Below are 10,887 nucleotides of genomic sequence, written 5' to 3' on the forward strand. Positions count from 1 at the left end.
CTCCCACAACTGAGTCAACAGAAGGAGCCCTGCAGAGAGGAAACACAGGACAGAAAGATAACGCCAAAGTTCCCAATGATGCAGACCAGACTGCTGAACAACAAAGGGGAGAAACTTCAACCTTTTTTCTTTTTTCTTTTTTTTTTGAGGAGTGTTATCAGGTCTTCACTACAGCAGCAATACAATGCCGTTGCCATTGTAATCATATTAAGACGTATTTATAACCTGGCAGTCGCTGCAAACTAACTATCATGCCAGGTTTAACTTGAGATAAACTGAAGAGTTAAAGGCACAGATCATATGCTAGGAACGGGGGTGGTGGGAAAAGTTAAATCCGTTTTATAACCTTATTTTTAAGGTTATGGAAAGAGTGATTGCACTTGAAAGCACTGGCCTTCTGAGAAATTGATTTCATATGTAAAAGGATCAAAACCTAGAATGGATTATTTTTATTATTAAATGGGAAATACAATAATTTAAAAAGGAAAATCTGAAATTTCACTCTAAAGAGCGGAAGCTATTTAAGATGAGGACAACTTTTGATAAGAGTAGGTAGTGACTTAGAAATTATAGTAATGGTAATTTAATGCTCCAGCACCTAATTCCTTCTAAAACTGAATCTGTTCACTGCTAAATATAAACATAGAACCACTGTTACAAATATGTATGTTGTATAGGGGATGATAAATAATGATAGCCTCCAATATCTATATATACGGGCAAGAAGTGATCCACATTACAAACATTTTTAGTGTATAGTACTACATAGCATTGCTGAAACACAACGCTTTCATTAATCTGTTCAAAAGGTAGTCATCTGAGTTGTCCTGGAAATTATTCTGTTTGAAGCACTGTAGCAATCATTTAAAGTGAACTTTTATGACACAGATTTTATAATCAAAAAATGAGCTTCTTCAATATTACAATATTCCTTTTTTTTTCTTTAATTTTGCCACTTCTGTTCACACAGCTACCTGAGGAGGACAGGACTCATAACCGTCCCTAGAATGTACATTCTTTGCAATCCAGAATCATCCTTTTCTACTGCACACTAACACAGGACAGCATCCCACGGGTACCTGTTGTCTATAATAAAATCTGGTTTAGGCAGTTTTAAGTTCTTTTGAGTACATGTTGTAGAACTACTGCCCGACAAAGCTTTCTCAACTTAAAAATCTTAGAGGTTATTTTATGCTATTAGCATACACTCTTGCTAGAGATGTTCGATTTGTAACAATAGTTGAATAGGATACCACCATCCTACTTTCTCCCTTCCCATCAATGCAGTTTCCTTAAGCAAATAAATGGCTCAGATATCTGAAATAATTCTGACCCTATTATGAATCATTTGTGATCAACCCACGCACTTCCCCCTTTACAAAGGCCCTGAGTCACACTTTCTTTCTGTTCTTTCCACTGAAGGGTTCCTTGTACAACTCAATGCAACCCGACCCTGTTAGTCTAAGTGGCAAAGGAACAAGTCTGGTTGTAAACCAAGATACATATTAACGTGACTAAACTCTCACTCAGCCCGTTAAGTGCTCCTTCAGGTATCTGAAGTTGAATTAAGACAACTTTAAATGGCTGAAATTAAACCTTATTATGAATTTAAATGGAATAGGAAGTGCTACATAATCTAAATGGGATCACGTATTTTACTCCTAAGGCTTCACCCATATTGATCTTGGATTTGTTCTCCTGGATCATACCATCAGTAAAGAAWAATAATAATAATAATAAAAAAAACATAATTCCCTCTGCTGAAGTATAACTCCACCTAATGCACCTCCAAATAGCTTAAATATCAGCTTAATTTAAGAAAAAATGTTTACACTTGGATCTTTTTCAAGGAACACACATCCTATGTGGGAAGGGAAAAAAAAAAAAGAGTTTCACATTCTAAGAAACAGCCAAGCAGCTGTACTATGATAAATGGTAAGCAAGGCTCCTAGGAATAGCTACAGAAGATTTTACAAATACATCATTTAAAACAAAATAGAAATAGACAGACTTAATTATAGTTAATAAAGATGGATAAATATGGACTGCGGCATTGTTCAAGCATATGAGATTGGTTCTGGAAAGGTCATAAGTAACTCCACATCTCTTTCTCAGGAAGTTTATTATGCTCACTTATAAGCATTTAACAACATAATATAGTTAATTTTCGTAATGATCAATTATTTGACTGTGGCATATTCTTAGAATGTTATTTCAAGGAATAGATTAGGTGGTATAGCAACACTTCCTTCCAAACCAAAACTCTTTTATTAGCCTTTTGAAATAAGATATTTACAGCTGCAGTTCACTGTCAAATGCCTCAACAGTTACCAATGGTAAAGCACTTAACAGACGTAAAATTTTACTGACATCTTCACTTCCAACTGTTCAAATATTGAAGCTTTACAGTTAGAGAACAGGAGCTGCAGATTGAGAGACTTTCTTTCAGGTCACACTGTAGATCGGTGGTAAGCCAGGACCAGAAGTCTGGAGTTCTTTGCTCCAAAACCCAGTTTCCAAAAATGTGCGCTGCGTTCTTTTTTCAAATTTGCAATGATCAATTCTTCACAATATTTGGCCACAATTTAAACATACAAAGTAAATTCTAATCTCTTTTTTTGACTATAACTTTAAATGTCTTCTGGAAACAGAAACAAATTAAATCAGAGTTTCCCCACACTCTTCCAGAGTGTGTCTGACACAACGGAGAAGGGAAAGTTGTCTGAACTCTGATCTGCTCTTATCCAATATGCGGGTGATCTTGTGGCTGCAGAGAAGCTTCAGATGCCTCCTGACAACCTCCTACTTTCTCTCAGAGCAAATCCCACCAAGGACAGAACTGAGGTTTAAGAAGTAGAAGTGAAAATTTAAAGGCTCAGGCTAAGCTTTTTAAAGATTTATTTTTCTCCCTTCCTTTCCCTACTTCCATAGCAAAAAGTCAGACATCAAGCCCTGCAGCAGAAATACCCATCCCAAATAGTGCATGTTCCCTTGCTGGACTAGAAACCTCACTGCCCATAGCAGAAGGGGGAAAAAAATCAAAAAGGAAAGGAAAATAAGAAGAGTGGTAGATGTTGGCAAAATAATAAAATTAGGACCAAAAAAAATGGACAAAAGAAGTCAGATAGCTTACCCCCACAGCAACAAGGTGCTGCTGACGAGTTGCCTTCACTTGTCTGAAGCAAACTATTTCCAAAAAAATTCCCATAGTAAAGCAAGTAAAAAAACCGCAGTGAACCTGCCATACTTGTGTTCAGGAACATGCTGGTGTTTTAGAGCACAAAACACTTTGCACAGTAGTGCTTGTTTCTCCTATGTCCCTTAGATTTTACATCTATTTTGCAGCTGTTTTTTCCTGCAGGCCTTAGGGAAGAAATAAGATTTCTTGCATCTTCACATCCCATGTAGATCTTCTGGAAACCACACATGAGCCATCTCAGGAAAGTATATACAGATATGCTGGTTTGATTTATGTGCTTTGTCTTCTGCAGTTTCTAAGAGCACTTTACTGGAATATTGTCCTTTAAGAGAGCATTCTGTATTACTATCAGAAATACAGAGAATTCAAGATTATATCTAATTGTTGATTCCTCCCTGAAGCAACTCCATTCACATGTTTGAGAGAGTATCATTGCGCAAAGCCAGTGACGTCCTTTTGCTCTATCACGTCTAGCTCATTTCATGACGTAACAGAAACTTCCCTAAGTATTTATCATTTTCTAGAGAACTTTTGTAATCTGTCTTAAACATAAGAAGCCAGACATACCTAAAAAGTGCAGTGTCCAAATAGGCTCGAAGCATTGCACCTCTAGCCTGACTTCCTTAACATAAAAGGAGGAAATGTTAATAAAAATTCAGTGGTAATTGTTATGAGTTTGCAACCACGTTCCCACATTCTCAGCTGCTTTAGGATTCTCTTCAAATGTTCTGAATAGTAGCATCTTAAAAACATCTCTTTCTCAAATCAACCTATTTGTTACCTGGCTGTGCTAATACCTATATTAACTAGCATCAGTAAGGCAGACTGAACAGAATATTATCAGTTTTAGTGCACTGCTAATGGAATTGGTCACTAAATTTCAAGTTTTTACTCTTTGGAAAAACACTACTAGAGGGTTCAAAAAAGTGTAATGAAGGCTCATCTAACATGCCAAATAGTTACTAAGGGTGAAGCAGCCCAGTGTGGGGAGAACTTATTTTTTACTTTTAGAAATCTGTCAGAAGTTGGTATACTGGCTTTAGCGTCAGCATTACTAACTGCCAGCTAAACAAGGTAGTTCAGTAGAGGTGGAATCAAAATGGTAGTTTTATCAATATTTACCTATTATCCATAATAATATGGGTAACTAAACATATTTAACTTCTGTGGTGAACATTCAAAATCTTCAAATCTACCACTGTGTAAAGCGATGTGTTTCTATAACTTTTCTCAACTATAGCAAATGTGTTTAATGAAGAACAGGCACACACACGTCCCTCGTAAGTAAAGCCCACTCTGACAAAAGCACTTATCAAGGTTCACACTGTGGACCAAAGGCAAAGTGAGAACAGCGCATTTCCTTGCCATCCTCCCTAGGCTGAATACATATCGATTGTTACTGCTAGYCAACAAGAACATTTCTAACATGTTTGTACTCGGCAGCTAGAAACTAACATACTGTCATGGGCAGAGTTGCGAGTTATCCTTTAAAACAAAGRAGAACACATTCTACAGCACTGCAGATTTACATATGTGCAGACCATCTTAAGTTTATAYTAGAAACTCCCTTAATTCCCTACACTATCTTCCCTCTCCCACGCTCTTCCTCATTTGTCTGCTTCTTCCACTCCAACAGCCTTTGTTTCTAGTACTGTACATGTTATCTGAAGATATATTTTCAAGAACTGACACACTGAAAAGCAAAGACACGTTTTAAGGCATAAGCTACATGCATGAAAAATATAATTAAAATCACATAACTTAAAACTTATCAATACTCATCAGACCAAATCTCTGCCTTTAACCAGCATTTAAACTTCAGTTCTGTAGTTGAAACTATGCTGACTATAAATTATATATTGGCCACAACCATTTGACCCAGTATTTTAAAATCAAGCCCCAACAGAAAGGAAAATCAATTACTAAGATGGAAGGTAAGAGAGAAATCAGCAAATGGTGTGGTAGTTTTGTTCTTGCTTGGAAGATCTCCTTTTTTACAAGATTATACACATCCATACATAGGAGTCATTGTTCCCTGTTTCACAGACCACGTTTCTCAAGAGACTCAAATGCATCTGTTTGCAATATAACTGTGTCTGTCGCCCAAGGAAAAATTACTATGCTTGCACTTAATAGAGTGATAAAATAGTACAGACATACAAGGTTTTCAGAAATCACATCAAATGGTGCTGAAGAAAGCTAAATTCTTCATTAGTTTACTATTTTATTATCTCCTACACAGCATGTTTAACAGATCATTGGTCTGGAGGAGCAAGGATTAAATACCCAGCCCTTGCTGTGAATATCATTATTGTGTGCACTGCAATCACAGCTGTTATCACCATGGCATTATTTCTTTTTTTTAGGCTGGAGTATTTTACTTCCTGATAAACACAAGAACAGCTAATTAGCTATATTACCTAAAGAACGTGTATTTTTATGTATCGTTTCGAAACACAAATTAGTTCAAAACCCCACTAATTTAAAAGTTTTTCTAAACTAAGTTTTATGAAAGCAAGATTTGGTTTTTGTTGCTATGGTATAAGCAGTTTATAAATTAGATACCTATTAACATAAATGGATGTACATTCCATTTCCAATATTCAAGCAGCAGAATACCGCATATATTACAAATGAGGAGGGAAAAGAGGAAAAAAAACACCAAAATATTCATCCATTATAAAAAAAATCTGGAACTTTAAATTTCTGCTTAGTTAGATTAATTTTTACGTTTTGAATACATAAACACTATAGAAAAAAATCACACTCACTGTAATAAAAACTAAACGTTGAACTTTAGCGGTTGAAACAAGAGGAAGAGGAAACAGAAATTGTATAGATACTTACAATGTGTAAGAGCTTTAGCACATCCACAAACCTATCAAAAGCAAGAGAAAGCAAATAGTTACATTTGAAACACATAATCAAAATAAACTGAGTAGGTGTTAGAACTGACACTTACACTTTCTCTGAGCTCATGATCTCCTTGGCAATATGGTAAACTTTTGTTTTCTTCCCAGCTGCCTTATTCTGCAAATAAAATTACAAGTTATACTACGAAAACCTACTAAAACTGTAGTAAAGATCATTTCATCCTAGCAATTTCTCAGATCCAATGTAGATATTCACCAGTTATTTTCAATAAAAGGTATTTTATACTGCTTTGAAATCTCCTGACTTTCCAGGTGAAATTCCAGGTGAAATTCAATTTCACTTGTAGCTGGAATTACAATATTAGCTAAAAATTAGTTTTTATATAACTATTAGCCTTCCTGTTTAATTATTACAGGAAGCACTGAAGCACATAATGAACAAAGCCCTAAAACATGATAGCTATTCGTTACTGAAAGTAGTGAAGTATGGATAATGTTTACTTATTTACTGTTATTATAGTAGTATTTGCAGAAAACTCAAATGGCTTTCAGGAACATCTTAAAATAAGTACAGATTTTCCGTAGAAGATGAAAGGAGAAAAATATCACACAGAAGAAAAAAGTCAACTTTTGACTGTTTACTGAAAGAAGTTGCTGGATTCAGGTTCACCTACTTAGCAACCATACTGCAAAACTGTAGAATTTTGACCCTAGTAGCCTGAGGGTACACATTGCACGTACACATTGCAGACTTTTGTGCACATATACATACAACCCTCACAAATCAACGCTACTATTCATCAGATAGAAGGAACAGGTATAGCAAAGTAAAAGGGGGTAGATGTCAGGATGCAGGTATGCTTTTACACTAGCGTAATTCCATATATAATTTCCCTCAGATAAATAAAACATTTCTCTATAACATCACTTATGGTTAGCCGTACGCTTCTCTGCTGCCAGCTGGCAGTATCTCTATTATATACTTAGGCTTTCATTTCAATGGGCTTCATAGATGAGGAGGACTAAGACATCATAAGTACACCACACAAATGCAGTGGAATATAGTGAGGCTGTACTGAATATGGTAGTGTAGGGTAGACATTGAACAGTTTATCTTCAAAAGCAGGTATCAGTGACATTGCATATAGACTTTTGTTTCATAAACAGAATTCTACAAGATTCTTCTGGAGTTTTARTTCTTCTCCAAACTTACAAATAATTCCCAAGTGCTAGAAGTCAAACTGTGAAACTTATGACATCATATGATGGTTTTAACAATGCTGTTACATTAAATAAATCTAAATTTAAAAAAAAAATTAATTTAGTAATTCAGCATTGCATCAAATATATGCAAAATACATTCTAGATTTTATATACTATACACACAGCTACACAMAAAGAGCTGGAATTTTATTTCTAAAACATTCATCATCATGCCTTGATGTCTTTTTACAAAGCACAGCTGATTTACCACATGACTAAATTTACAAATAATCCAGTTACACAGTGCAAGATATCTGCCATTCATTGTGGAACTGACAGTTGCAAAACRGCTGAAAACTAGCATTTCATGAATAAGATGCTAATGTTAAACAATTACAAAATGAACTATCGCTATCTGTTTTCAACCTCATTTGAGAGGCTTTTACATACCAGCTGGCACTGAAAAGGCCACTTTGTATTTGTTCAGTCAAAAGATATTCTGGGCCTAAAACAGTCTAATCTGAAAACTGAAAGGATATAAATAAACTGGCTGTCTCAAGACACTGTATAGGAAGGAACATTATAACACCTTTAATGGACAAAAAGCATCAAAACAGCCAGATACTCGTGGTAAGACAGAACAAAAACAGCTGATCACCAATGCAGAGATTGTTTCATTTTCTTCTGCAGCTGCAGAAACTGTTAAGAAGTTTTAAGCAAGGAGTGGATCATTGCTGATCTCCTGTCGCCAGCTCCACAAGCCATAGACCAGGTGAAGCAAGCTGAGGAACAGATGCTTCACAGTAAGTTCTGAATTACTTGGTGGCCAATGCACGTTCCAGGAAATCTGAGAAGCTTCCTAACAGAGACATCTTCCTGTAAAACTCTGCCATGAAAGATTGAGAATAATTCTAGAGGCGCACAAGGCAATGTTAGTTCACTTCCAGATACTGTTCTAGTTCATTTCATAGAAACAAGCTCATCTCTTGGCTCTCTTTTCTTTCCCCAATTTATTCCTCTTGGAAGATTTGATTAAATGAAATACTGTTTCAGCACACTATCAAAAATTAAGATCTGATACAGCATCATCAAGTCTTCTCTTCCATCTTTGGAAAGTCTCATTGCCACTTTTAAAGAAATAAATAAACGAAATAAAGGAGGCAAATATATATAASGTAATACTCTATCATCAAGGGAAACTGTACTTCATCTGGGATGAGATAATATGCCTTCAGAGCTGCTAGAACTGTTACTGAGGAGAGGAAAAGACTTTACAGGCACATAAATTTCAGGGCTTCCAGGACTATAAACCCTTAGGATTTAAGAAAGTCAGTAATTTTGAGGAGCTGGATTGAACACCTAGTGTTAACTATTTAGAACTAAGCGAAGTTCTATCTCCCTGCTCCCAGTATGGAAAAAAAAATAGTAGTGAAACAAGATTAACACTGGGTATATCACTCCAATCCAGCACTCTCAGAAATTAGCAGGTCAGATCTTGGCCATAACAGTTAATTCTGTCCTTCATAGGTGGCCCTACAACCTTCAGGCCTCACACACACATTAATTGCGTCTCCTCAATATCAACACAGTGAATAAGGAACTGAAATGCTGAAAAACAGGATGAGCCCTCTGTGTATTCAGGCCATTTGAAAAGGGAAAAGTAAAGTGGTTAACAATCATCTGTATCCTCTGTCAAACAGTGATTTGGCAGGTTTCTAAGAAGAATGTTTGAATGCAAGAAAGTTGTCTGCACAGATGGAATTAGTTATTGGAACACAACCTTCACTTCATAGAGCCCAAATCCTCCTGAAATAGGACCGTATRAACAGAACTACAACTACCAAGAGATTTTTCAGAAAGACCTCTTTGGACCTTGCAACACGCCTCTAGCCCCTTTGCTTGGGCTTCACCAATGCTGACAAATCAAACAGCTGATTTCAAGTGTTCAATGCACAAGAGATATTGTGCACTCTGGGATCTGAGAGGAGGAGACAGCCYCATTAAACAGTATTAACAAGTTTGTTTCAAACCAAAAGCTCTAAATATATATCTGTAGATGTAACCTTGCATGAGAAGGGCATGGTGGGTAGGGTCTACAACTCCACAACTTGATGAAAGTTTAAGAACAAATATGCCAGGCAACACATGCTTTCTAATGGCATATTTCTAAACTTAGTCTCTTGATATCAAGCTAGTATACACATATTAAATTAAAATTTTAGAAAAAATGAAACTAACAATGGAAGAAAGAAATATGTCAAGTTATTTGATTCAATGCCTCTTATTCAAAACCATTCCAACTGTTTTTGTTTTTTTTTTTCCAAAACAACAAAAGATTAAGCAACAGTTTCAAAAAATGACAAGATACCTGTTTATCTTCTTGAGGATCAAGCTCCCCTTTGCTGGAGTCAGAATTTGTGTCATCATCTTCATCAGAACTATTCACGATATCTTCTTCATCTGACTGAAGATCTCCCATTACCACACCAGGATGATCATGGTGCTCTTCTGATGTCCTGTAAAGGAAACGTAGTTGATAAAAACACTATACTTTATTTAAGTACAAAGAGCTTTCTATTTTATACCACAATAACTGGTCTACTTGTTATCAGAAGCACTAGAGACCAGAGGAGGAAGACAGTGGTAGGATTTTACACAGTTSAACTGTATAATGTTTCATCTACACAAGATTTACACAATGCTTTCTGATGCTGTGGCCAAAAGACAAGGGACCTTTGGAGAATTTACATTATTCTTGTCCTTCAGAGTTTACCTGCATCCCATTGAGAACGTAATTCGGTTRCTCTGTTCTTTTATTGCTTTGTGCACATATAGTGCAACATCTATAGCACGTGCTGTAAAGATTTTTAAAAAAAGATCACAGACAACTTGCTCTCTCTCTTTCATAACATCAGGACTTGTTCCAGACATGGAACACAGACTAGAGTTTTTTGACTGAAATTTTAGATTCTTGTGTATACAGACATATACAGACACACACGAGCTTGTTTATCAAAGCAAAAGCTAGCTAAGCAATGGCATCAGGGATGGCAATGTTAGATTTGTTCTGCCCAACTCATTCTCAGCTCTAAAAATGTGGAACATTTGTGATTAAAAGCCCCCATCCCTCAGGCTAGACACCTTCCAAATAGCCGTCAAAACTATAAAAGTAATCTTGTGCTGTTGCTGTAGCTTAATTATAGTGTTCTTTCTTTTCATTAGCTTAAGATACATTTGCAACACTGAAATTTCATGAGACAAGCACACAACCTTCTTTCTCTAACTAGCCTTGACACCTTTAGTAGAGATTTAAGAAATACATTTCTAGAAGAAAATAAAGGAGATGAGGGGGCAGGTAGGGAGAGAGAAAGACAGAAAAAAAAGAGTAGAGGAAACAGTTTTGATAAACTTTTGATAAAGTCATATAGAAACATCACACATCCCTGGACTCCTGCCTTCAATTGCTGCGAACATCTGATAATTCCAAGTTACAATAAAGCACTGTCTAAATCCATAAAATAGATGTGCCAATGCCTACAAAGAATCCAAGATGCCACAGGCATGTTGTGATATACAAAACAAAAGGGATTAGACACTCTGCAAAAAAAAAAA

At 36.0% G+C, this 10,887-nt stretch overlaps 1 protein-coding gene across 2 annotated transcripts in view; it reads right to left on the bottom strand.

The window, feature by feature from the left end:
* The window catches only part of FGD6 (FYVE, RhoGEF and PH domain containing 6), a 76,543-nt gene that overhangs the window by 40,107 nt on the left and 25,549 nt on the right, over window positions 1–10,887 (bottom strand). For both annotated transcript variants that reach the window (XM_085321323.1, XM_085321324.1), the window contains exons 3-5: window positions 9,644–9,791; window positions 6,162–6,229; window positions 6,047–6,077 (exon numbers count right to left, since the gene is read on the bottom strand). In XM_085321323.1, coding sequence (XP_085177449.1) covers window positions 6,047–6,077; window positions 6,162–6,229; window positions 9,644–9,791 — 247 coding nt within the window. The remainder of the gene's footprint in view (window positions 1–6,046; window positions 6,078–6,161; window positions 6,230–9,643; window positions 9,792–10,887) is intronic.

This window comes from Rhea americana, unplaced genomic scaffold (assembly GCF_003343005.1).
Source record: "Rhea americana isolate MKP2758 unplaced genomic scaffold, rheAme1 scaffold_69, whole genome shotgun sequence".
Taxonomy (NCBI): Eukaryota; Metazoa; Chordata; class Aves; order Rheiformes; family Rheidae; genus Rhea; species Rhea americana.